At 45.2% G+C, this 27,720-nt stretch overlaps 2 protein-coding genes and 1 long non-coding RNA gene across 4 annotated transcripts in view; 1 reads left to right on the forward strand and 2 right to left on the reverse strand.

Annotated features, from left to right (window-relative positions):
• Positions 1–7,205: 7,205 nt before the first annotated feature.
• LOC308581697 lies at positions 7,206–24,519 on the reverse strand. Of its 2 annotated transcripts, XR_014005179.1 has the most exons (4): positions 24,180–24,519; positions 11,085–11,183; positions 8,278–8,419; positions 7,206–7,949 (listed from the first exon to the last, which is right to left on the reverse strand). It is a non-coding gene; the product is annotated as an uncharacterized lncRNA (long non-coding RNA). The 2 variants fall into 2 exon arrangements; XR_014005180.1 differs by lacking the exon at positions 24,180–24,519 and having other exon boundaries at positions 11,085–11,639.
• On the forward strand, positions 7,975–13,762 carry LOC308581641 (histone-lysine N-methyltransferase SETMAR). The gene is made up of 2 exons (XM_081184348.1): positions 7,975–8,126; positions 11,841–13,762. The coding sequence occupies exons 1-2, from the start codon at positions 8,052–8,054 to the stop codon at positions 12,639–12,641; spliced, it is 876 nt and encodes a 291-aa protein (XP_081040474.1). The 5' UTR covers positions 7,975–8,051; the 3' UTR covers positions 12,642–13,762.
• Positions 24,520–24,552: 33 nt separating the features above from the next.
• Positions 24,553–27,720, reverse strand: part of SUMF1 (sulfatase modifying factor 1) — a 61,825-nt gene continuing 58,657 nt past the window's right edge. The window contains exon 9 of the mRNA XM_081184306.1: positions 24,553–27,517. Within this exon, the coding sequence (XP_081040432.1) occupies positions 27,404–27,517 (114 nt within the window). The 3' untranslated portion in view covers positions 24,553–27,403. The remainder of the gene's footprint in view (positions 27,518–27,720) is intronic.

Here is a 27,720-nt window from a genome sequence, read left to right on the forward strand (position 1 = left end):
CAGTGAGAGGGATTGGGGGGGAGTGCTTGGTTAGTTGTCTTTAGTTGGCTACATTGAGGTTTGTTTGCATATGTGAGGGGGATATTGTTCGGTCCAGTTAGCCGTATTGATTCATTACATTCGTATGCTGTTGGGTGGTTTTCATTGAAGCAAAATCCTTACCACAGGAAATATAATTTTTTAAAAAAAAAATGATTTCTCCACGTAGGCCTATGTGATTCCAGCTTTCCTCCAGAGGAGACTGCCCAGTCTTTCAGCTAAACTTTATGATGCAATGTGTTTGCTCCAATTTCTTGGGCAGGGATTCTATCTTATGTCAGACATTCTTAAATATTCAGTGTCTATTAAGAAATGTGAATGAATGGATTCACAAAAACGAAACTGTGGCCTTAGGGAAGAACCCTCAGGGAAAGTAACAAAAAAACCTCACCATATTATCTGCAGTTCTCACCTGAAATTTCTCCAATGTATTCTCAAGAAACTGCAACCCATCTTGGAAAATGATGCCTTCACTGGGCCTTGGCATGCACACCTGTCTTTCTCGTAGGCAGACCCTCAAGTTGAAATGACTACTTGCCACCGGCAATGGACCATCAAAAATGCAGCAAAGGGAACCAAACCCTGAAACAACCCCCAGTGCCAATGATTTCCCCATAACAATGCTACATTATTGGACCAGATAACACTAGAATTACTTTCGGATGCTTTTTCAGCTGCAGAGTCCTCTAACGTGATCTACAACAATGGTCTTCTGCTGCATAAGCCAAACTGAATTATAAATTGCATAGACAATCTGATATGATTGCCCTCAGTTACAACTGGGACGAGTTTCTCACAAGAGGCAGACATTCTTCTCCATCAAGTGTTAAGATTGTTGTGAGTCTTTGCTTTAAGCAAAATGAGGCAACCAATAGTCTTGGGCTGCAATGGGGACACCTAGTTGGTTTAGGGGCTAGTTGGGAGTGGTTACCCTAACTATCATTGCTTTTGCCTTTGGACAAAGAAAAGTCAAGTGACATGCTGACTTATTTGACTTTGCTATATTCCATTAATTTGATTGTGGTTCCAGCTCTAGTTTTGTTCATTAGGGCTGCCCATCTCATTAGTAAACAGCAGGAAAGCCCTAATGCTTGTGAATGCCTTGGAAGTGATCTTTGACTTCCTTTTTGCTTCTCAGATCAGGAGAAGCCAGCTGTGACCTACAGATAATGAGCTTGGCCTTTCAAAAGAGGGGCACGCTGACAGCCCAATGGCTCTGCAACATTTCACAGTAGAGGGACTACACAGAAGTTTATAAAATGAGCAGCTATTAAGTATACTTTCAGATACTTTGTGAGCTAGAAAATAATTAATGGAGCTAAAGGGTTGACGGGGATTGGCTTTGCAACTGAATTAATGTTCTGCATTAATTTAGCTTTTAGAGAGAACACACATCTAGCTGTGCTGGGAGCAAGAAAATGAAACTTTGAAACCTACTTGTAATAGCTGAGGCATCAAAAACTAGTAAAACAATTATTTCCTGTCATTCCTCCCCCTCTCATCTTCTCCAACATCTTTTCATGGTCTATGCAGTCTCTATCGCCCGTACAGGTGGGTAACCACTCACCATTGCTGGAAGGAAGGAAGGAAGGAAGGAAGGAAGGAAGGAAGGAAGGAAGGAAGGAAGGAAGGAAGGAAGGAAGGAAGGAATTTAACACATCACAAAAAAGGCAAGTATTTTCACACCAAAAAATGTTAATACGTATAGATGCTAAGTTAAAAAATAATTGCTAGAATTTTAATAGAAATGCAATGTATCTTGCCATAGTGAAGAAGACTTTGAGTAGGTAGCCTGTGTGCCTGTTCAGTCTGCTGTCTAGGTGCTCCGTTCAAGGCCCCCCTCTCCCTTCTCATGTTTCTTTATCTTTAATTTAGATTTAAACCAGACAGCACACTTTTTTTGCTTAGGCTCACTACAAAATTTGTATGGTAGTTTCCAGAGGGTGATGCTTGGGGAATGCTCTTCAGGCCTATGGTACCCCAGATCGGATGGAGGTTGCTTGCTCTTGATGGGGTTATACTCCCTTTGAAGGAATGGGTACACAGCTTGGGGCTTCTTCTGGATGCTTTGCTGCCGCTTGAGGCTCAGGTGGCCCCAGTGGCGCAGATTGCCTCCCATCAACTTCAGCTGGTGGCCTCTGCCTGGCCAAGGATGGCCTAACTTCTGTTGCCTATGCTCTGAAACTGTTGTAACAGAGACATGGCAGAGGGTGAGAAGAGAAGCGGGGTTACAATAGCCCTAATATAGCCGAGTAAGTAATCCAGAAAGTTTACAAGGTTTGGCTGTGGCTGCTTTGTCCCCCCCCCCAAACGATCACCACAAGTCCTACACACTGCCTCTCAATTTGCACCAAAGGAAAAATGTGAAATATACTCAGAGTCGCAAAGTGATTTCATGCTCTTTATTCAGCTCATAGTGGTGAGGAGGAATGAATGAAAGTCCCCTCACAGTATCTGCTTTATATACATTATTTACACAATGGGCTGCACATGATTGGCTAATTCCGGAATTCTACTGTAAGCCAATCAGGTTGTGGATTCACTTCTATCTGGAGCAGGATTGGGTGGTTCCTGCCAACCAATCATACTGCTGCATTGTTCTAGGACCAATCAGACTGCTTCAGTTTGGATCCTATTCAACTCAGTACATAACACCCCTCCCCTCTAAGTTCCAGTCCTGCCCGGGAGGTCGCATTCATAGTCCTCAAGGTACGCCGGTGGCCTACGTGTGCGTTGCGGCCTGGGGTGTTCCCTGGTCCGGGCTCCAGGTTCTGGCTCGTGTTCCAAGGATGCTGGCTGTGATGGGGTTGTTTGGTCGGGTGCAACCGGCTCGCTCAGTCGTGGTTCTGGTTCTGGTGTCCTTTCGGCCTCACGGGTCCTCTCTGTATTTACTGATTCTGCCTCTCCTGCTGGCCCCTCCTGCTCTATGGGCCTCACTGCCCCGCTGTTCCCTTGGGACTCCTCTGACCTGTCCTCCTCCTGGGTTTCTCCCGGGAATCGTCGCCGTATCTGGTCGCAGTGGCGGCGCCAGCATTGCCCCCCATCCGTTAGCACCTCGTACGACACTGGGCCAGTGACCCTGGTGACTGTGGCGGGTACCCATGCTGGGCCTGCCCCAAAATTCTTTGCGTACACTGGGTCCTGGGCCTCGAAGGTCCGGGGGTTCCTGCCTTCCCCCACCACTACCTCATCCTGAGCTCTATCGGGGTGAAGGCGGTCCAATCTGATTGCAAGGCGCCGACCCATTAGTAGTTCAGCGGGGCTCCGGCCAGTCGTTGAGCTGGGGGTGCTGTGCTGTGCTAGAAGGAATGTGGCAAGGCGGTACTCCCAGTCCCCTTGCGTCATGCGGCGAAGGGTGTCCTTGGTGGTCCGCACCATGCGTTCTGCTTGGCCATTGGTGGCAGGGTGGAACGGCGCCGAACGGATGTGGCGGATGGCGTTCTGTGCTGTGAAGGTTTGGAATTCTCCTGACGTAAATGCAGTCCCGTTGTCTGAGACGAGAGTGTCAGGGAGCCCGTGGGTTGCAAACAGCCTGCGTAGTACCCGGATGGCTGCGGACGTGGAAGTGGACGGTACCAGTGCGACTTCCAGCCATTTGGTGTAGGAGTCCACCACTATGAAGAATGTTTTCCCCTGAAAGGGGCCAGCGAAATCCACATGCAGGCGTGACCATGGTGCTCGGGCGGACTCCCAGGACTGGACTGGGGCCCTTGGGGGATCTGGGCGGGATTCTTGGCAGGCCTGGCAGTGTTTGACCCAGGCCTCTATCTCTCCATCGATCCCCGGCCACCACACATAACTCCTGGCAAGGGCCTTCATTCTTGCTACCCCTGGATGTGTCTCGTGTAGGGCTGTGAGGACCCTTTTGCGGAGGGGCTGGGGAACAACGACTCTGCTTCCCCATAACAGGCACCCCTTGTGGGCCGACAGTTCATGTTTGCGGGTTGTGTAGCCGGCGAATTCTGGCTCGGGGCTGCTGCTGGGCCATCCCCTCCACACCCAGTCCAGGACCCGGGAGATGACCCTATCTTTCTTGGAATGGTGTGCAACTTCTTGTGCCTGAATGGGGCGGTCGGGAAGCAGCTCCAGGCTCATAACCTCTTGTGCAGGTGCTGGGTCAGGGCCTGTTTCCGGTAGTGGTAGCCTGCTGAGGGCGTCCGCATGGCCCATCGCCTTCCCAGGTCGGTGAATCAGTGCATACTGGTAGCTGGCAAGGAAAATTGACCACCTGAGGACGCGAGGAGACAGCACTTGGGGGGTCTGCTTTTCGGGGGCAAACAAGCCAAGCAACGGCTTGTGGTCAGTCACCACGGTGAAGGGCCGCCCGTACAAGAAATCATGGAATTTTTTTACTCCCTTCACGATTGCCAGACCCTCCTTGTCAATTTGCGAGTAGTTCCGCTCGGTTGCGTTGAGTGTCTGGGAAAAGTACGCCACCGGTACCTCTCTTCCATCCGGGAGTTGGTGCCCCAGGACAGCGCCAATGCCATAGGGTGAGGCGTCGCATGCTAGCACCACCGGCAGCCTCTCGTCGAAGTGTGCCAAGACAGAGTTTGAGACAAGCAAGTCCTTGACTGCCTGGAATGCGGCCTCCTGGCGCTGGCCCCACACCCAAGGGGCCCGCTTGTCCAGGAGTCTGTGTAGGGGCTCCGCTACCGCCGCCTTGTGGGGAAGGAAGGAATGGTAAAAGTTCAATAGTCCCAAGAAGGCCTGAAGTTCAGTCTTGCTCTTGGGCGCTGGGGCATCACAAATGGCCCGTACCTTGTCCCCAGTCAGGTGGACCCCTTCTGCGTCCACCATAAATCCCAGAAAGTCCACCTGAGGCACTCCTAGTAGACATTTTTCCCGCTTCACCTTGAGACCCGCCGTCTGGAAACGGTGCAGAACGGTGCGGAGGCGGTCCTCAAACTCCTCTGGTGTGGGCCCGGCAATCAACACATCATCGAAGAAGGGGGTGACACCAGGAATCCCTTTAAGGAGAGAGTCCATTAGATTCTGGAATATGCCTGGTGCCACGCTGACCCCGAATTGCAGCTGCTTTACCTTGAACGCTCCTCTGTGCGTCACAATCGTCTGTGCCTCTGCTGTGGCCTCATCTACTGGCAGCTGTTGATATGCTTGGGCCAAGTCCAGCTTGCCAAAAATTTTCGACCCAGCCAGGGTGGCAAGGACATGGCTGACCACTGGCACTGGGTATGCGTGGGCCATGAGGGCCTTGTTTATGGTACATTTGTAGTCTGCGCAGATGCGGACCGAACCATTAGGCTTGACGGGTGTGACGATTGGAGTTTCCCAGGGGGCATTAGGCACCGACTCCAGCACTCCTTGCTCCACGAGTCGGTCCAATTCCTCGTCTATACGGGGTTTCAAGGCGAACGGGACCCGGCGGGCCTTGAGCCTGACCGGTCGTACTGTGGGGTCAAGCTGTAGCGCAATGGGGGGGCCCGTATACTGTCCCAATTTCCCGTTGAAAACCCCTGGAAATTCCTTGCATATGGCGTCCACGTCCACTTGTAAGCTAGTGTGGTTCACCCCGGTGACAGCTAGCCCCAGTGGTCCAAACCATGCCAACCCCAGTAAGCTAATGTAGGGGCCCTTGACCACAAGCAAGTCCAGTTGCCGCGTCCGCCCTCGGTATTGCACCCTGAAGGTCCCCACGCCCATTGTGGGGACCTTACGTTTCTGGAAGTCCCGTAGGGTGAATGGGGCCGGCCTGAGTTTGGGACCCCCAGTAGGACACAGTTTCCTTAAGGTCTTTGCCGAGATTATGGATAGAGTTGAACCCGTGTCAAGCTCCATGCGGCATGGGGCCCCCTCTATCTGTACCTCTACATAAATTTTCTCTACGTTGGGGTGGGGCAACTGGTATACCTGGCAGTCCGTGAGCTCCGGCGAGTTGCCTTGGTGCGTTGGGCCCCAGGACCTGGGGCTCTTGGGTTGGTCATCTGATGCCTGGTGTCGGGTGGGCCGAGCCCGACACACCCGGGCGATGTGTCCCGATTTTCTGCACTGCCTGCACTCTGTGTTGCGGAAACGGCAGGTCCTCCTCTCGTGACTCTCCCCGCAGCTTGCGCAGTTTCCTCCTTCTCGTCGAGGCAGCTGTGGTCTGTGCGCTGCTTGAGTGCGCTGCTGTACTTGGTGCACCTCCTCCCTGTCGGATCCTGAGTCGTCGGTGAGGTCTTCGTGGTGGACCCTCGGTTGGGATGGCAGCCTCGGCCGTGCCTCTTGCGTTGACCTCTCGGCAGCTTCCGTTGCCAGGGCCTCCTCCAGAGCGACCTGGAACGTTAGGTCCTTCTTGGCGTAGAGGCGTCGTTGCAGCTTCTCATCCTTCAGGCCACCGACGAGGCGGTCACGAAGCATGTTCTCCAGCTCTGAGAAGTTGCAGAACCGGGCGGCTTGGCGGAGAGAGGTCACAAACCCAGTTATGGTTTCCCCAGGGGCTTGTCGCTTTGCGTAGAAGGCATTTCGACGAGCCACCACTGAGGGCTGCGGCGAAAAGTGCCCCTTCAGCTGTTCCATTATTGTTTTGTATGGAACAGTAGCGACGTCTTCAGACGCAAGGAGAGCCCGGGCGATTTCAAACGTCTCCTCTCCGCAGACGCTGAAGAATATCGCCCTCTTCTTGGCGTCTTCTTCGTCGGTGACCCCTTTGGCTTCTAGGAGGAAGGTGAAACGGGAGGCGTACGCTTCCCAGTCTCCAGATGCTGGGTTGAATGGCGAGAAGCTGCTGTCGGTTGCCATTCTGAGTTCCTTGTGTCCCGGAGCTGAAGCCTGGATACACGGTGCGAGGCAGCGGTGCGGCAGGTGGCGGTGCTGCGGTGCTGTGTGTGGCAGTCAGCTCAGCGGGATCCCACCTTCGTCGCCAGTGAAATATACTCAGAGTCGCAAAGTGATTTCATGCTCTTTATTCAGCTCATAGTGGTGAGGAGGAATGAATGAAAGTCCCCTCACAGTATCTGCTTTATATACATTATTTACACAATGGGCTGCACATGATTGGCTAATTCCGGAATTCTACTGTAAGCCAATCAGGTTGTGGATTCACTTCTATCTGGAGCAGGATTGGGTGGTTCCTGCCAACCAATCATACTGCTGCATTGTTCTAGGACCAATCAGACTGCTTCAGTTTGGATCCTATTCAACTCAGTACATAACAAAATGTGACCTCCTTCTCTCCTCCCAGCCTAAGTTCAACACATGCAGACCCAAGTGCTCAGCAGACTTTTCTGAAGATGCCTTATTCTTCCACTTTAAATTTTGTGGGGGGTTTTTGTGTGTGTGTGTGTTTAAAAACCCTTTTTCTTTTGGTTTGGGTGAGACACACTGCTCCTATGCTTAAAAAGTACAGTGTTTTCCTACGCATACACAGTTTTCTACAGGTAGCTCTCAAATGCCTTCACTGTACTCTTCTCAGCACCTGCAGTAAATATTCTTAGAAATCCGAGGTAATTTTAATTGTAGAATCACAGAAATGTAGAGTTGAAAAAGGGCCCCGCGGGTCATCTAGTCCAACCCCCTGCAGTGCAGGCATCTCAACACGCAGTCACCCATCCAATTTGAAATCAACCCTGCTTAGCAAATGTGACAGCAGTTTTATTGCTGCTTTGTAATGTTTTAAAATACAACTATGGTTTTTTTAATGTTCTTTTATCATTTTATATTTTTGCAAACCTGCTTTGAGCGTTTTGTTTTTGTTTTGTTTTACAATCAAGCGGTGTGCACATTTTACAAAATAACTAAGGAGAATGCCTTCCTGCAACTTAAGCCCGCAAGCGATATTCCATGCGCAACTCTCAACTCAAGTCTTTGGCTCTTTCTTCCATGGAAGCTTCCGGCGTCCATCTCCAGCTTGTCCTTCATTGGTGGCTTGGCCTTTCATTGAACGAAGCCTTGCGCAGAGCTGACCAATCCTAAGAGAGCAGGGCGGGGGAAAGAGTAGGTTTTTTAAAAAAAAAAAAAAAAAAAAAGCCCCGGCCGTATTGGCTCTTCGGGTTGACGCTTAGAGGCGAAGCATGGACGTGAGTGGAGGGCTGGAGAACTTCCCCGTGGCTGTGTGGCCGCGGCTGGAGGAGCCGCCGGCGTTCCAGGTGAGAGCGGCGGCCGTTGAAACGGAAGGGCGGGGGACTGAGAGGGCGAAGCCAGTTTCAGCAGCTCTGAGAAAGCTGGTGGAGGACGGCGGCCATGTCTCTCTCGCAAAGGTCGCTGGGAATTGTAGTTCTTTCTGGGTCTGCCACTTACCTCTGGTAAGGAGAATTTCCCCAGGTCTCTCAGTACAGAGGTGGAGAACCGCTGGTTCTTCTAACTGCTGTTCCTTCGGGGAGAGAGTTCACAGGGGATTAAATGATGAGGGTGGCCGAGCTGTGTATGCCACATTGAGTTCCTTTGGAGAAAAGGGGGGTGTATATTATTATTATTATTATTATTATTATTATTATTATTATTATTATTATTATTAGTGGTTTTTTTCTAAAAAAACCTGTTTAGGGGTATGCTTCCCCCCAGAAAAAAAGCACTGATTATTATTATTCACTTACACAGATGTACTCAGAAGTGTTGCATAGCATTGGGCTGTGCATGTACCGATGCTGTACCTGCAATGTTTGGGACTGAAGCCCACGTAATACCGGTATATCACCCATCACTGCAAGAATAGTTCCGTGCAATTTCATTTAATCGGTTTATTGCATTTGCATGCCCTCTTTCCCCCCACCTCCAAAGGAACTTAAGGTGGCTCACATGGCTCTTGTGCTCTCCCACCCTACCCATTTAAACTCCCAAAACAACCTTGCAAAGTGAAACAAAATAATAATAATTCCTTCCAGTAGCACCTTAGAGACCAACTAAGTTTGTTATTGGTATGAGCTTTCATGTGCATGCACACTTCTGTTTCAGTGTATCTGAAGAAGTGTGCATGCACACAAAAGCTCATACCAATAACAAACTTAGTTGGTCTCTAAGGTGCTACTGGAAGGAATTTTTGTTTGTTTCGACTATGGCAGATTACCTACCTATAACTCGCAAAGTGAGTTAGGCAGAGATAGAGAGGTCACCCAGGGAACTTTGCAGGTGAGCAGGGGTTTGATCCTTGGTCTCCCAAGTCCTAGTCAAGTGCTCGAACTACTACACCACACATATATTTAGTTAGCACATTTATAACTTGCTTTTATTCCACCATGGAACTCAAGGCAGTGTGTATTGGGGGGGGGGGCACTGCTTGGTTTCCCACCCAGGCCCCAAGCAGACCCAGACCTGCTTTCAGCAAGGTGTCCACTTCCTGTGGCCTCTCTAAAGTCAAGTGTGAAGTCAAAATTTGTTTTACTTGGAATACTATTCCACCTTAGTCCTAAACATATTAACTTATAGAATCATAGAATGGTAAAGTTGGAAGGGACTCTGAGAATCTTCTAGCCCAACTACCTGCAATGCAGCTGTCCTATATGGGAATAGAACCTGCAACCTTGGTGTTATCAACACCACACTCTTAACTGTGCTATCCAGTTGGTCCCAGTTAGAAAAATTCCTGCATCGCAGGGAGTTGGACTTGACCCTCGTAGTCCCTTCCAACTCTGCCATTCTATGATTCTAAGTAGGGCTGAGTGATGTAAGTTTAATTCACTTTGGTACAGTGGTACCTTGGGTTACAGACACTTCAGGTTACATACTTTGCTAACCCAGAAATAGTACCTTGGGTTAAGAACTTTGCTTCAGGATGAGAACAGAAATTGCGCAGTGGTGGCAACAGGAGGCCCCATTAGCTAAAGTGGTACCTTAGGTTAAGATAAGTTTCAGGTTAAGAACGGACCTCCAGAACGAATTAAGTTCTTAACCTGAGGTACCACTGTTTTGCAATCTCCCCTGTCTTTTGAAAGTATAGATGCCATTGTCTTCTGGCAGGTCTCCTATAACTTTAATCCTCCTGTTACAGGTAGGTAGCCGTGTTGGTCTGCCATAGTCAAAATAAAAAAAATCCTTCCAGTAGCACCTTAAAGACCAACTAAGTTAGTTCTTGGTATGAGCTTTCGTGTGCATGCACACTTCTTCAGATACACTTCTGATACACTTCTTCAGATACACTTCTGAAGAAGTGTGCATGCACACGAAAGCTCATACCAAGAACTAACTTAGTTGGTCTTTAAGGTGCTACTGGAAGGATTTTTTTTATTTTAATCCTCCTGTTAAGGCAGAAGTTCAAAAGTTGAAGGTATTTGCACTGCTATTACCTCCAGTTCAATTTCCAGCTCTTGTGCGGATGCTAAAGCCGCTGGAACCCTTCCAGACACCAGCCCATCATTACGTGGAAAAGCAGGCAGGTTTCCTTTGCTTCCTCCAGTGAGTGCTAAATGACCCTGCACTATCAGTTACATCCATGAGATGTCACTCTTATCTTTGGCAAAACCGTTCCATCTTATTGCTTAAATTATTAGTGTTCTTTGAAAACGTAATTCACAGGCAAATGTTTGGATTTCCTGTTGCTGTTTGATTTTAAAGTTTGTTAATATTAGATGTGTTGTTTGTATGAATGCTGGCCTTATTATAAATTAATTTAAAAAGGGTTGCAATGACATGTTTTTCCAATACGTGTGTACACTGTGTACCAAGTAAAAATATTCTTACATCAGTCATCAACATGAGATGTTACAAAAAGTGGGTGAACTTTTGAAATGTTTTCTTATTGAAATATAGTTTGAAATTACATAATCTTAAATTTTGGAATAGACATGATACATCAGAAATTTATTCCTCCCAGTCAATTTGTAGTGAAAAATCATTACAAATTTAAATTTGGATTAAATATGGCAGGGAAAGGGGAAAAGAATAAGAGACTTATGGAAATATTTTATTTTTCAACATCAACACAATCCCTTCTGGACTATGTGCCATCTATTTCAGGGATGGCCCAGTTCTCCGAACTGTTAAGGTCATAGTGAATCCCGATTCTGTCTTCTGCGATATTAGCTACCCCAACTACACTCAGCTTTCCTTTGTCTCTGAAAATGAAACCTAAGAGGATATGATCACTTCCTCCCAAGGTTCCCAGTACTTACACTTTGTCAATCAACTCCTCCCTGTTGCTGAGCACCAGGTCCAAGCTAGATGATCCCCTTGTTGCTTCTTCCACCTTCCGGGAAATGAAACTAGTGAAGCTGTGATAAATCAGTATGTACATTATCACAGCCACGTATTGATGAAAATTAAATAGGAAACTTCATTAAACTTCAGCCATCTCCTTTCTGTATTCTGTCATGTAGAAATAAAGCAAACTTTATTTCACATTCTTCTAATGTTCTTAAAGGATCCATTTGCCATCCCAAACACGCTGAGTCATGGCTGGTCCCTTCAGATAAAATTAGAAGCATGAGATTTGTGTGGGCTTGGCAGTGTAATTTTATCCTTGCTTTGGCTAATGAGCTACTTTAGAGGAATTAAATTATTAGTGCATCCTCAGCCATTGCATTGGACTAGCACCTGCATTGTAAAAATAGATCTCTGCAGAAATCCTCTAGGGAGCAAGGCAAAATCAAAAACGCAAATGCAGAAAAGCATTTAGTTGTGTATGCTTGTAAACATCAGGATGTTTACATTTCATATGTTGATGTGTATTTCAGCAAACATACTGGCAACCTTGAATGGAGAATTCAATTGTATATGTATTTACCCCAAAGTAAGTCCTGTTGAGCTCAGTGGTGCTTTCTTCTCAGTAGACATATATAGGAGTATGCACTATTTGTATCATATGCTATGGCTGATTTGTTTTTTTTTAATGTAGAAGACACTACACAATGATCTGTTTTCTTTTGCAGTACAGCCCAGATCATGTGGCTGGAGAGGGAGGAGGACCGGACCCATCTGAAGTCTCCCTTAATGGCTGCAGCTGTCACTCCTCTTCCTGTCTTGCCTCCACGTGTTCCTGCCTTCATTATGGGGAAAACTATAACAATCAGTGCATTAACTGTGAAGGAAACGAACTCGATTTTTCAAAGCCTGTTTTTGAATGCAACACTATGTGCCATTGTGGAGAGTTGTGCCAAAACAGGGTGATTCAAAGGGGCTTGCAATTCCGGCTTGAAGTCTTCAGGACTGCCAAGAAAGGATGGGGTCTCCGCAATCTGGAGTTTATACCCAAAGGAAGATTTGTTTGTGAATACGCTGGGGAAATACTCAACTTCGGAGAAGCATGTAGAAGGATACAATCGCAGACCTCAAGCGATTCAAATTACATTATAGCAGTAAGAGAACACTTCTGCGATGGGCAGATAATGGAGACATTTGTGGATCCCACTTACATTGGTAATGTTGGTAGGTTCCTGAACCATTCCTGTGAGCCAAACCTCTTTATGGTCCCTGTCCGAGTAGACTCAATGGTACCTAAATTGGCACTTTTTGCCAACCGTGATATTTGTGCCAATGAAGAACTTTCATATGATTATTCAGGTAGATACCATAATTACTCGCCTGAGAAAGATCAAGAAGAGCTGCAGCAAGTGGAAGTATCTAAGAAACCCTGTTATTGTGGGACCAAATTATGTGCAAATTTGTTGCCTTATGATAGTTCATTATTCCACAAAGATGACCTAAGAAGCCGTGCTGTAGAAACACTCTGAGAATAGAACCAGTAGCATCTAATGCTGTATATATATATCAATTACATTGCAAAAATACTAATGCCCTATTCTGGTATGAGGGATCAGTGCATGGAATCAGCATTCCACACAGGTAGATGATGGAGGTATGTTTCCCTATCTAACATTGCAATGCTGATTGAAGTGGCTGGATATACCTTTTGATGCACATGGAACATGTGACTTCCCAGGCCACTACTAGCTGTCACATTTGACTAATTGCATTCAACCAGAGCTGGATCAGGGCCTCTCTTCCTGAAATAATCCTTTGGGGACTTAATGAACTTTCAAAATATATTACTGTGGAATGAATGACTCACCATATTTATATCCAGAACCCAAACCTAGAAATGGGACATGATGATTTCATTGAAACTTGCTTTTGTGTACATGTGATTAGCAGTACATACGTATAACCAGTAATTTTCTGGTCTTGGATTGTACAGCAATAAGTTATTCCCCTTCTATATCTTGTTCTAGTCATAAAAGGATAATGCATGGCCCTCCATAGGTTGCTGGACTGCAACTCCCATGATCCCTGAACATTGACCATGCTCTCTGGGGCTTATGAGTCCAACAATATATGGATGGCCACAGGTTTCCAACTCCTGTGGTTAAAACATTAGGGACATAACAAATGAATGCCAGTGTGACTAGATTCCTCATCAGACCTAAAATCTATCAATATAAAAAATATTTATGAAACAGTCTGTGTATACTATTAACTGCTTAACATAAGCTGCTGTCTCATATACCTTTGTAATCTGCCTGGGGTTATCACCAGGCCCTTGCCCCTAGAGGTGACTTGGTAATCTCAAATGACTGTCTAATAGGCAGTCCACTGAGTTCACACCCATCATAATATCTAAAGTAAGTTACCTCTATCACTACCTCCTTTAAATATCCTTTACTTTGCTGATAAAAGCATGGATGTGGGTTGAGATTTATTATCCATCCGGACCAGAAGGCATCAAGTATATGAGCCAGGTATTTTATTTTATTTAGGCAACAAAAGCAACTCTGAACATAAACAAGTGAAAATGTGCAGCCATTCAGTAAAGAATAGGAAATAATTCTACCCAATAAACTGGCACAGTATATGACACTCCTTTCCACTCACCATCTTGCTCATCAACTTTCCCCCCTGCCCTTTTTTACTGACTTGTTTAACTGTCCTCAACAGATATTCTCCACTGATCACATTTTCTGAGTCTTCCCACCATTCCATCTTGCTCTCTTTGTTGCACTTCTGCAGTCCTGTTTTCAGAAACACATACTGCCCTTGCTTTTTCTTGTCTCTGTTGCAGTCAAGTCAACATAAATTATACCTAGTGATTATTCTAATAATTCATTCAGTGGGGACTGGAGGCAGAGCTCTGCTTCTGTCTTGGCCATTTTCCTGCCTCCTTTGAATCTCACATTCCTTTCCCAGAATGGAAATGTGTCAATCAGTGCCCCGACATTGCATACCAGTAGAACAAATACCCTGATACTGGTGTTGAATACACAAGAATGTATATTATTATGACGGTTTCCCACCCCTTCAATTTCGGCGCTCTCTAAGTAGAGAAAGGAAATCACTGTAAGCAATAGCACTGCTGTACAGTTATTTTTAGGAAGTGAAATATTCAGTCTCGTCCCATATATATATGAAGCCTTATTTCTATGATCATTCAAGCCTGCCTTCAGCAAAAGCCAAGGGGCCTGTTTTCCTATTTTGTGAATTTTTCAGTCTGACTTGGAAGCAGCAACAAGCTGAATGTGGCCCTGTCTTGCTAAATGCAAGGAGCTTCTTTTAATGAGATTCAGAAGCAATGCAAACACAAGTGAGTGAGAAGATTAAAGATTTTATTCTAAACAGCAAACATTACCAAACAAGAACTTCGATCTGCCACTGGGAAGCCCTCAAGAAGTGGCAAAGTGACCCCCAGGTAGCCTTCAGTTTTTGCACGACCCTCTGGCCATTGGTTCATGCAAGAGCTTCTCAGAACCATGCTCCAAAACCATCCAATTTATAGATAGCTAACTTGCTAGCCCACGTGCCTTGCCCAACTAGCTAGTGCAGATTATTAATTAGCTAGCCCCCTCTTCCGATACTGCATGTTCTTCCAAACAATGTCTAACATCAGAGAAGGTACCCTGCGTTACCACTTCTTCCTTCCACCAGATTATACATTAAAGGCTGATCTCAGCCACCAAATAAGTTTAACAAGAGGTAGGGGATGTAAACAGAGGCAGGAAGAGATGACCATGTCAGATCACTAAACTCAAAATACAAATTTATTTGTTGACACACACCCCCCATCCATATAGCCATCTGTTAGCACGTCTAGTTATTCCTGAGACTGAGATACGGTTTATTATAAGGCATTAAAAAAGAAATGAATAAAACATGATGCCCATGTTTAAACCATTTGTGTTTCAAGCCTTAAAGACATGAGCCCTGCTGGATCAGACCAAAGGCCTCCCTCATCTAGTATCCTGGTTCCCGCAAAGGCCAAACAAATATCACTGGGAAGCCCACAAGCAGGACACTGGAATGATAGCTCTCTTCCACTGTTTCCCCCAGAAACTTTTAGGAACATTATACTGAGTCAGGCCCTTTCTCCACCTGGTTCTGTATTGTCTACACCGACTGGCAGCAGTTCTTCAGGGTTTCAAAAAGGAAACCTCTCTCAGCTCTACATGGAGATGCTGTGGATTGAAATTGGAGCCATTCTGCAAGTAAAGCAGATGCACTGCCTCTGAGCTATGGTAGGGTTACCAGACGTCCCCGTTTCCCAGGGACAGTCCCCGGACTTCATCTAATGTCCCCGGGAAACATGGCAGCGGCAGCCTCAGCAGCCCAGAGCCAGCCTTGTAGTGCAGTTAGCTCTGGCTAGCTTCAGGAGCTGCCTGCTACAGTGGTGCCTGCCATTTTGCCTCGCTGGAAGTCCCCATATGATGTGTTGTGCACAAGACACATCATATGGGGACTCGGAGTAGGGGCTGAAGACACGGTGCTGGGTGCCGTCGGCGGGGTCGTTGAGCTCGGTGCGCCGCTGCAACTTGGCGCTCAGCTTGCTGTCGGCACCATTTCCCAAGGCCATCGGCTTGGGCTCCGGTTCAGCCTCCAGGTGGTGCTTGGGCAGCTGTGGCTGCTGCTCGGCTTCACCATTGTGCTCCCCTACTTGCAAGCGGTGGCTCAGCTTGTTGGCCAGCTTGTCATTGGCCATTGCGGATGAGAAGTGAGCAGGAGAAGAGCTGATCCGGCCCAAGTGCGCCTCCCGCTCGCTTGCTGCCGGCTTTGCCCCAGACCCGCTGACTGGGCATGCCACGGCACGGATGGGCAGCCGCTGGATGATGCCTGCGCAGGAGACACCCAAACAGACAGGCAGGGCAGCAGCAGGAGGAGGGGGTTCTGCTAATGCTTACTCCCGAGTAAGCCTGCAGGGGATTGCAGTGCAAGGAGGGAGGGAGGGGGGAAGCACGGCTAGCGCTCCAAGAAAGGCTGGGATCCAGAGGAAGGCCGCGCAACAGGGGACCACAGAAGAGAAGATATTATTTCTTTATTTTTTTAATAACCTTTTTCCTCTTAAAAAAATATTGATTGATTGTGTCCCCGGGATTCATTGAAATAAATCGGGTAACCCACCAAGAGCTATGCTAATTCTTGCAATGACAAGCATCATAACTAGCTCGGCATCTATCTGACTTTGTAAGATAAATCTGAACTGTCCCCTTGATCACATCTCTGCTGCAAAGGCTTGGGTGGGGATATGAGCTTGCCAACCTCCCACTTTTACCACCAGGCTGACTCCTGAAGCAAAGCACTCCCACACCAGCAATTCATAACAACTTCATTACCGCAAAAGACCTCGTGTTTTGGTGGATGGAAGGGAAGATGGAGATGGGCAGAGGAATCTCATTTTCATCGCAACTCCATACTGTAGATTTTTTTAGCTGGGAAAATACAGTTCCTCAGCAGCCGAGTTCTGCTCTTCAAAATGTCATCTGGATCAGCTGTGCATTCCAGTTAGTAAAGGAAAGTTCCATAGTCGTTAACTCTATGCTTATACAGAGGAAACAAGGAACAAATTGGGGGGGGGGGATGTTGGAGTTTGTTCTCTTTGAGGATAATGGGTGTTGCTCTCATTTGCGGTCTGCCTGTGACAGGTTTACTTTACCCAGTACCCTTTTTTTCTTTTTTGCGAGACAAGTTTGGGAAACCAACTGGGTCACAGTGGACAGATGAAGATTAGCTAATCTTATCATAACATAACTGCTACCATTGCCTTTTGAGGCGCCATGTAAGCAGCCTGAAATTCAGTGCCCTGTCAGACATTTCCCTTTTCGTTTTATACACCGACATGTGTCTATTGTATTACCTCAAGTATTAACCACTTTTGGGGAGGGACCACTTCCCCCTTTAAAAATGAACGTTCACTTACAATGTAACACTTTTCCTCTTCCCTTTTTGTGTCAAAATCCACAAGCACAAACAGCTTGCGTCGTTGTTATAAAGGCATTCAGAAGTATTTTATCTGCTTAGATTTCTGATACAGAATTATTGTAATTATTACAATCGTGTGTATGGGTGCACATTCATACCTTTAAGAACACAAGAAGAGCCTGCTGGGTCAAACCTTGTAGTCCACTGTCCTGTTCTCACAGTCACCAGATGCCTGTGGGAAGCCAATTCCAAGTGAAGAGGCATGCCCCTTCTAATAGTGGAGGTAGCCATTGTTAGCCTTGTCCACGATTTCTTTCTAATCCTTTTAAAAAGCCATCCTAGTTTGTGGGTGGCCCTTCTGTGGGGGTGAGTTCCATAGCTGAACTATGCAGTGTGTGACGTGCTTTATTCTCTCTGTCCTGAATCTTCCGACAAATTGCTCAGCCACGATTGAGAGTGGCACTATGGAAGTACATTTCAGATAGTCTCCCACCCCCACAAAGTGCAGAAACTCAGAAGACGTTCCAAAAACCTGTGTGTAATATGCCAAAGAAAATAGGCCAATGTAGCAAAATAAGTTAACATACAGTTAAAGGTAAAGGGACCCCTGACCATTAGGTCCAGTCGTGGCCAACTCTGGGGTTGTGCTCATCTCACTTTATTGGCCGAGGGAGAGGGATACAGCTTCTGGGTCATGTGGCCAGCATGACTAAGCCACTTCTGGTGAACCAGAGCAGTGCATGGAAACACCGTTTACCTTCCCGCTGGAGCGGCACCTATTTACCTACTTGCACTTCATGCTTTCGAACTGCTAGGTTGACACGAGCAGGGACTGAGCAACGGGAGCTCACCCCGTTGCGGGGATTCGAACCGCCGACCTTCTGATCGGCAAGTCCTAGGCTCTGTGATTTAACCCACAGCGCCACCCGTGTCTCTGAACATACAGTTAGGCAGGTCTAATGATTATGATGCCTTTTCTAGAAAAACTGGAGCTCCTTAGTAGGTGGGAGCATCCCAATGGAGAAATGCAACTTGGCCGCAAATAGTTCTCTCAACTACACCTGCTTTTTGCTTAAGGGTGTAACCTATGACTGCCACTGAAATGAATAATGGTTTTGTGCCAGGACCAAAGCCAAAGCAATTTGTTTCATATAGCATTTGTAGTTGTGGTTTGGATTTCATTTTTTATTGACTGTGCAATTTGTACCTGGCTTGGGATCTCTTCATAGGCAGGAAGAAGAGATCTTTCAAACAAAGAAGTGATATGAGCAGTGCAGAAGTCATGTACTTCCCAGATAATGTTACAGTTGGGGTGAACGCAGCAAGTGTGATGAGCAGGGAAGGAAAGCAGCAGCTGAGTCAGCCGTAATTCTGCACCATATTCAAGTGTGAGATCAAAAACACCCCCTTTATGAGCTTTGGCTTTAAGCAGCTAAGAGTCAGTAACAAAACTGCAGTTCTTCTGTGGTGTTTACTCCAGGCTTAGTTCTCAGCAATGACGTGAATACACTATTGCCTCTTCTAAACCACCAGTTTCCCTAAAGTTTCTTTACTTCTGAACCAGTCTTTTAAAAGTGTAAAAAGAGAGCTGCTTTTTCTGAGCACAATTCCGAGTGTTGGTGCTGACTTTTAAAGCCCTAAACGGCCTCGGCCCAGTATACCTGAAGGAGCATCTCCACCCTTATTGTTCAGCCCGGACACTGAGGTCCAGCGCTGAGGGCCTTCTGGCAGATCCCTCACTGCAAGAAGCGAAGTCACAGGGAACCAGGCAGAGGACCTTCTCGGTAGTGCACCCACCCTGTGGAACGCCCTCCCATCAGATGTCAAAGAGATAAACAGCTATCTGACTTTTAGAAGATATCTGAAGGCAGCCCTGTTTAGGGAAGTTTTTAATGTTTGAAGTTTTATTCTGTTTTTAATGTTCTGTTGAAAGCTGACCAGAGTGGCTGGGGTATGTATTAACAAACATAATAATAATAATAATAATAATAATAATAATAATAATAATAATAATAATAATAATAATAATAATATCAGTTCAAGGGCCCATCTGATCCATCTTTCTGTTATCCCATTGGCCAAACAGCTGTCTGCAGGAAGCAGCTCTTAAGCCCAACAGCACTTGTGATTCTCAACAGTCATTCAGAAGCTAACTGCCTTCAATACTGGAGATTTGCTGTGACCCTTAATGCTGCCATTCTGCTACAGGGCAGCAAGACAAATAGTGCAATGCACTCCTGAGTTCCTCACCTTCGTATTCCTTTCCAAACATAAGGAATATAGCTGTGTCTTTCATCTAAAAACTGCAGAGGTCATCAAATGAAATCTGAGCTAGTGGGGCTGAAAGCTTTCAAAACAGTAAAGTAATTTCATGGCCCTGCTGATATTTAAACATAGTATACCAGGGGGCAGTTCTAGTGGTATCCAAAGATGACAAATCACTTTGTTTATACATATCTAGCTGTTGTTGCTTTTTAATTCCTGCTCTGCAGAAGACTTCCTGTATCAGTGAACATAGTTTACTGAAAAACCATATGAAAGAATTGACTGCACTATGCTTTAATACCAGGTTTTGATTTGGCCATGCAGAGCTGGCTTTGTTCTAGTAAGCAAATTTTTAGCAATCTTTTCTCTGGTATGGACACCAGTCAGAATCAACAGTTAAAGAGGTGCAATGGAGCTCCTATTTCTACCATCTGGAAGACTTGCATATAGGTGCACCTTAGAGTTTGCTCTAAGCATAATAAATCTATTTGGAAAATACAAATTAAATGGTGGAATAATCTAGTGGCAGAGATTCATGAGAAGCAGCTGCGATCTCTCTTATCCCTGCCTCAAAATCGAAATCACAGCCCCTTCTCACAAATCTCTGCTGCAAGACTGTTCCACACTATCCCATGTATGATCTAAGATTTATCATGCTTAGATAACTGTTGTCCTACAGATGTTGCTAGATTCCAACTGTTACTGGCCTTTGGCTAATTAAACAATCTATGGCCTTTTAAACTGGTGGTGGGTATGGTTTTTGATTGTTACTATGGTATGTATTAGGGACGCGGGTGGCGCTGTGGGTTAAACCACAGAGCCTAAGACTTGCCGATCGGAAGGTTGGCAGTTCGAATCCCCGCGACGGGGTGAGCTCCCGTTGCTTGGTCCCTGCTCCTGCCAACCTAGTAGTTCGAAAGCATGTCAAAGTGCAAGTAGATAAATATGTACCACTCCAGTGGGAAGGTAAACAGCGTTTCCGTGCGCTGCTCTGGTTCACCAGAAGCAGCTTAGTCATGCTGGCCACATGACCCGGAAGCTGTACGCCGGCTCCCTCAGCCAATAAAGCGAGATGAGCGCTGCAACCCCAGAGACAGCCGTGACTGGACCCAATGGTCAGGGGTCCCTTTACCTTTACCTTATGGTATGTATTGTTGTGTTTTTATATTGTAAGCCCCCCTGCAATCCTCAGATGAAGGGTGGTAGTAGTAGTAGTAGTAGTAGTAGTAGTAGTAGTAGTAGTAGTAATAATAATAATAATAATAATAATAATAATAATAATATCAGTCCCAGTCTTATGGACAACAGATAGATGATGGGATTTGCACTCCAACATCTGGTGGGTCACAGGTTCCTCACCCACATTTCCACTCATTTATTCCTAGAGTGTGATCTTATTATTTCCCCTACCTTCCACAACCGACAGTGCTACACTTTCGTCTTCCATAGGATTTTTTTTTTTTTGAGGGGGTAAAATAAAAATGGCATTGAGATGCCATTTATTGCTTATAAATTCAAAGATGCATGGAGGAGGACCCAGAGGGATAGACATAGATCAGCACTGCTAGCCACTCAACCAAAAAAATAATGGCCTAGTCAGGGCTTTGGGGTGGTTTTTTTTTACCCGCTCAGATGATTCTTTCATAGCCATTTTCCATAGGCTCTGTTGAGCTGGGATAGCTAGAGTAGCAGACTGGAACGAAGAGAGGTTTACAGCAACAGCTGATTTGCTATACATTCCTCCCTGTGTTAGAACCTAAGGGCAGACTCATTCCTTCACAGCTGCCAGACCAGCCGCAGGCAGCAGAGGTGTGTGTTTCGGGGTGCTATTGGAGTTACTGCTGCATATGGGGGATGGGGAATGATTGCTCCTTCCTGTTCACCCACATGGACTCGACCTCACCACCCTGCTGGCCCAACCGTGTCCAGGTAAGTGTCAGCAGGGTGCACCACTACTGGCACAAGAGTCTGCCAAGTCCTGCTCCCTACTGGACTAACTCAAGATATTTTGCTGCCTGAGGCAAAGGAGCAGATAGTACCCTCACCCAATCCACATACAGAATTCAAGCAGATCAGCATGTTAATGTGACCTGGGTGATCCTCCATTGTACCTGTGGGCAGCTAGTTAGCTCAGGGAGTGTAGAGCAGGCTACCTCAGGGGGAAAGAATGGCAAGCCGCTGTGGTCCCCAGCATCGGCTGTCTGTCTCATGGCCAAGCTAGCCCTGATTCCCTTCCTTAGTATCAGACTGCAAGTTTGCAACCTTAGGATACAGCAACAACCACAGAACGGAAAAAAGGATGAATTACCTATCCTTAACAAGGAGATTTTCAAAAAGTTCACTACTCAGATGTAAAATGTGACAAATGTCTTCTAGAATATTCTCTAGGTGAATGAAGTGTCTTTGTTCATTCCATTCCCACCAGTCTGTCCCCCCAATTGGTCCCTAGATGTTGGACTACAACTCCCATGATCCACTTCCAATGATCCACTAGTCAATGATCAGAGAAGATGGGAGTTATAGTCCATCAACATCTGTAGACCCAAGGCTGAAGAACAGCCCTGACCTACCAGGTGCTGCCACAAACTGAATGTAAGATCAACAAATGCTGAGGGACTAACTTGGTTTCTTTACCTACAGTTTCATTCTATTAAACATACAAATTTTCAAGACATGAAGGTTGCAGTCCTATATTCACCTTAGGGTAAGTCAGTTTCCAATGTGTAAAACCGGAGCTGGGAGTTCCTGGATGCGAGAATCAGCTATCTTGCACGCCTCTGCTCACCCAATACTTACCATTACCAATACCTCTTTAAAAGCAAGATTGCAACTGACAGACACCAGAGCAAGAGAGAGATGTCATGCTTACCAAATGCATAGCTCTACAGGCATGAAATCACAAGCTACTGGTTCAGATGCCATCCATTTCACTTGTGTTCTGATTTTACAGATGAGTGGGTAGATCCAAGAGCAAGGCTTTTCAGACTTGTTAATAAATATATTCAAGAGCCTTTAGTCCCATACAAGAGATTTGTTCAGCCATATGTCAGGAGCTTGAAGGGAACATTTTGTTTTGTTTCATACTGGTGGAATATTAAACAGCAGAAAGTACCAGGAAACCAATGCTTTGAACTATCTATAAATGTTCTAAAGTAGGATTTAGTGACAACTGCATTTCTTTCAGCACCCCTGCTTCCCAACTATCTTTCAAAATTAGATTTATCTGAAGAATTAATATTCTGCTCTGTTAAAAATATATATCTTCATAGCCTTGAAATCTACTAATTGTAGGGATTAAGCACAAAAAGGCACATAGAAATTTAAGATTAGATATGATTAGATTAAATCTAAGATTGGAACTTTCAAAATACTTAATTGACTTGAGTTCTGCTTGTGCATAAACACACATTCAATTTTAAGCATAAACGGACAAAGTGGATCTGGATTACCGGTACATTCAGATTGGCTCATGCACTTCTCTTTGCTCTCTCTTACTGTGTGTGATTAGTACATAACATTGTAAACTGCTTTGAAGGGTTTTGGTTTTTTTTACATTCAAGCAGTGTATAATTTTTATGAAATAAATAAATGGCACACCAATAACCAGACTTGTGCCAACAGTAAGTCAGACTTTCTGGCTTTACATTAATCAGAAATGAACACTGTCCACCTGCTTTGATCGTCCCCTGTCAAGAATCAGATAAAGAAGGAAACCCTGGCTTAACACAAACCAGGGATCATTTATTGTTGCTCCTTAACAAGTCAGAAGAAGCCATGGCTTGTTGTTGGTTTGCTGATGGTGGCTTGTTCAGGAGCAGCAAACCAAGAATGCTGGTTTGGATGTACTACAAAGCCAAGGCTTCCTGGTTTGCTCATCTCACTCACAACCGGGGAGGAGAGAAACAGAAGCAATCAAGTACACTGTTCATTCCTGCTAACCCAAGATAGGGCAGAAAATCTGCATTATCATGGCATACAAAGGAACCAAGGTGAGAAAAGAATCCCTCTGTTTAAGGGTCTCTTACACCTAAATGATTTGCATATTAACTAGTCAGATTGAGCCACATCTGTGCTATCACAACTGGGAAATTACTTGCATAGTGCAGGAGTAGTGTCCCCCACATCGTTGCCATTATGCTGGTACATTGTAGACATCTGTGGTCTAAACCAGTGTTCCCCAACCTTGGGCCTCCAGCTGTTTTTGAACTACAACTCCCATCATCCCTCGCTAGCAAGACCAGTGGTCAAGAATGATGGGAATTGTAGTCCAAAAACAGCTGGAGGCCCGAGGTTGGGAAACACTGGTCTAAACCACTGAGCCTAGGGCTTGCCTATCGGAAAGTCAGCGGTTCAAATCCCCGCGAAGGGGTGAGCTCCTGTTCTTCTGTCCCAGCTCCTGCCAACCTAGCAGTTTGAAAGCACATCAAAGTGCAAGTAGATAAATAAGTACTGCTCTGGCGGGAAGCTAAATGGTATTTCTGTCCACTGCTCTAGTTTTGCCAGTCATTTATGGGCATACACAAGTAATTGCTAGATACACCAGCAGGAAAGACCAAGGAATGGTTTTAAGCTTGTAGATATGTTTTGCATTAACTGAGACAGGTTGCAGGTTGTGGGTATAGTGCAAAGGATCACTCTGTGCCAGTGGAGAAGCAGGAATTGTAATTTCATCCTGAAATCCTATTCATACTTGAGAGCAAGCCCCACTGAACATAGTGAGACTTACTTCTGAATATGTATGCATGCACAGGATCAAGCGGTTTTCTCAGATTTCAGGGTGTAGCTGAATAAACTTGAAGGATGGGAGTCAAGGTTCTACTTACCTAGTCACTTCTCAGTTACTGCCGCACGAATCAGGGTTCATAACCCGAGAACTGCACTGGGCCACACTTCCCAACACAACTTGCCTCCTGCAGTGTTATGCCATAGCACAAACAGGAAAGCCTTTGATGATAGCTTTAGACAGCAAACTTTTGCAATCAAAGGCTACGGGATGATACAACAGCTGAGCACTTTCCGTTATGATCAAAACAACTCCCTCTGACATAATCTAACACAACAACAAAATCCCCATCTCCATCTTTCCACGTCTTCAAATCTTGCTGGGGCACTTCTTCCCTAGTAGAACACAGGGCAATTTGCTAAATTCACAGCTGGACTGACAACAATGCAAGAATCACAACTGGGAACAGAGTGTTTAATTAGAAGCCATGATTTGTTTATTTTGATTTTGTATTTTCAAAAGAAAATTGCAGGACCAGGAAGAAAAAGAGAAAGCACTTTTCTTGCCCAAAGAAACATGGAAAACAAAACACATTGCTTGATCCAGGCAACAATCTTGACTGGGTTGTCAACCTTTAAATGTATTTGCTAGAAAGCTGAAGATGGGTGAAACTGCTAAATAATTACCAATGGATTTCAATATGAGATCCAGTATAGCGAAGAAATCCCTGAGCAATATAGTGGCAGGAATGAGTGCTGGACCTGTTCAAATTTCTATGCTAAACTGCTGACATGGACTTCTAACTGCTTTTCTTAACAAGACAACTAGATAAAGAAGTGTGTTACTATTTTCTCAGTGTGTATTTGTGGTAAAGGTTTGCTTCATATTCTGTGCATTTTGTGAAAACTGGCATCTGAAGATGCCCTTGCAGAGGTCATTGTGGGTAGCTGGTGGCTTTAGTGATGATTAACATGAGGTATAAAGCAGTGCCACTCTTGCAAAAAGTCATCTGTTGCAACACAAGCTCATGCTACTCTTATCTGCTTAATAAGCTTCTCTGCTAACAATGTAGTCTAGACAGTACCAGATAGTCAAAGCTATTTCTTCTTCAGTTTTCCAGCACTTTGCTATAACTTGCCCCACTGTCAGCAAAACAAATACAGGGCTGGCCCTACCATTAGGCAGAATGAGGCTGTGGTGATTATTAATCCTTCTAGCACTTTAACATCCTTGTCTCATTCACCCCAGAGAAAATTCTTCTTACTTCCATTTTACACATGGGAACCAAGGCCAAAACTATCCAAGTGTTTGCTGTTGATTAACTTAGCTCGTCTCAGTTTTGTGCTATTTACTAGGCCACGTCATGTGCAGGTATATACAAGCTAATACTGGCAGTTTCCATTACACACAAGTCACTTTGATGGTTTGGCTTGGTTCTTCTGCCAAGGTCAAAATCTGTACATTTACTACCCAGAACTCCAGCATAAATGGTTTTAGAGTGAAAATGTCTCTGTGGTATCCAGTTCTATTGTACCAAAACACCAAACAGATACAATATCCTTCTTTGGAAGAAGAATGGAAAACAGTAGAATAGATAGGCAAAAATGAATTGAATTAAATTCACTTTTAAATACTTGAATTAAATGAATTTAGAAACCATGTATTTTACATCATGAAATGTGAGAAGCTTACAGCACACCAGCTTGCTTAGCATTAACAGATGCTTAATTCATATGATTAGAAACATTTTAAGTCAAAGGTGGGGAACTTGTGGCCCACCAGATGGACCCCGAGCAGCCAATGGTCAGGCATGACAGAAGTTAGAATTCAACAACAGCTGAAGTGCCATAGGTTCTCTATCCCTAAGTAGTAATGGCATTTCAGGGGTTAACAATATGGTGCCCACCAGATGTGCTTAAGACTCCAACTCCCATCAGCCCCATGGCCAATGGTCATGAATGTAGGAGTTATAATCCAGAAACATCTGGAAGGCACTTCATTGCTTATGCCTGATTTATTGTATTTCTTACCCATCATAAGGTTCCTAAGTAGGTTACAACTACCTGTATATAAAATGCCGAATCAAAATAAGTTAAAAGTTAAAACCATTTACAACCAGAAGACTAGTGTGTGTACACACACACACACACACTCTCTTTATAGTGACTAGAAACAAGACAGAAATTTTAAATTCTTACAGCAAAATGTTTTGGCTTCCACCTTTATCAGTTCTCAGACCGAATGACATCAAAGATATTAGTTAACTGCTTCAAAATTCTATAGCTAGGTCTCAATATTAGCACATTTAAGCCTCACAGCTTATTTTCATCATCATTTTCCCTATCATTATTTTTGATGTATTTTCCTCCCAAAAGGGCCATTGACTAGAGAAAGAACTTTTTCCTGTTCTGCAAAAGGAGTATGCTTAGTATAAGTCAGTGATGTGCAAAAGTTCAATGGCAGTTTGGTAGGAAATATCCAAAGACACCTGGAGGGTCCAAGTTTCCCATCTCTGGTGTACACTGTGTCTGATTTTCACCCTACCCCTCCTCATTCCACACACCAACACTTCAGATGTCCCGTTCATTCAACCAACAATCACATTTGGTCCAGAAATGCCAACGTTACTCCTAACTAAATGTATATAGGTTTCAATCCTTAGTGAAAGTACCTTAGATTTGGCAACAAGGATAAACTGGAAACATTAAATGCATTGTTTGTGCACATTTTTCTAATTTGGGTCATTTGTAGCTCCTATAAGGATTCTACACACTCTATGAAAACATATTTGCAGCTAATTCAAACTGTATACACTGATGCCTGCATCTTTAGGACTGTAATCCATGAGGCTAATTAAACAAAGGTTGATTCCAATATTGCAGGAAGTTGGCCACTGAAGGCCATATCTGGTATTGGGGGGCCACTTGGAAGCCACACACTGAATTATTAAAAGAAATAAAGCAGCATTTCACTTCCTGCTTTTGTAAATCCATCTCCTAGTTGAAGCCAACTGCCTCTAAACATTTCTTTTCCTTATTAAGAGAGAACCCCCTCAATTCATGACCATAATTCTTCTCAGTTGTCAAACATAAAACAATCAAAGTTAATACTCCATACATCAGTGCTAGATTTCCGGAAACACAAATGGAAATCCAGCCCGTTTCCCCCCTCCCGCCGAGGTTTATTAAAGCAGAAAGTTCAGCATTTCAATTTTCATCTTTCCAAGCAAGACATCCTTCACTGAGCCAAGGTCCTTCTCTTCCTTAAGCGCTTCTTGCCTCGGGTGAGATCTTTCGTTCCTCCACAGCTGCCAGCCAGCCTTTGTCACTTTAAGTAGTCAGGCAGAGTGTCAGCAGCGCAGCGGAACCCCAGGTTCGAAGCAGAGCTGTCAGGGGTGTTTTGGCTTCGGGCTGTGCATCGATACCTATAGCAGTAGGACTGAGAGGGACAATAGTGACATTACCACGGGTGTCAATTAAAGTGTGCCAATTCATTAGCTGAACATGGCAAAGTAGCTCTGCACTGGGGAGATCCTATATCAGCAACAAGGAACATGTGCAGTAGCCCCCCCCCAAAAAAAAATGGTGCCTGCCTGAAACGAAAAATCATAAACTAGATAAATTAGCCCGTCTGCTTAAGGG

This window comes from Podarcis bocagei (assembly GCF_964188305.1).
Source record: "Podarcis bocagei genome assembly, chromosome: 2".
Lineage (NCBI taxonomy): Eukaryota > Metazoa > Chordata > Lepidosauria > Squamata > Lacertidae > Podarcis > Podarcis bocagei.

Coding starts and splice junctions, on each gene's coding strand:
- LOC308581641 (XM_081184348.1), top strand. CDS start 8,052: ATGGACGTGAGTGGAGGGCTGGAGAACTTCCCCGTGGCTGTGTGGCCG. Junction 8,127..11,840: donor AGGAGCCGCCGGCGTTCCAG/GTGAGAGCGGCG, acceptor TTTCTTTTGCAG/TACAGCCCAGATCATGTGGC.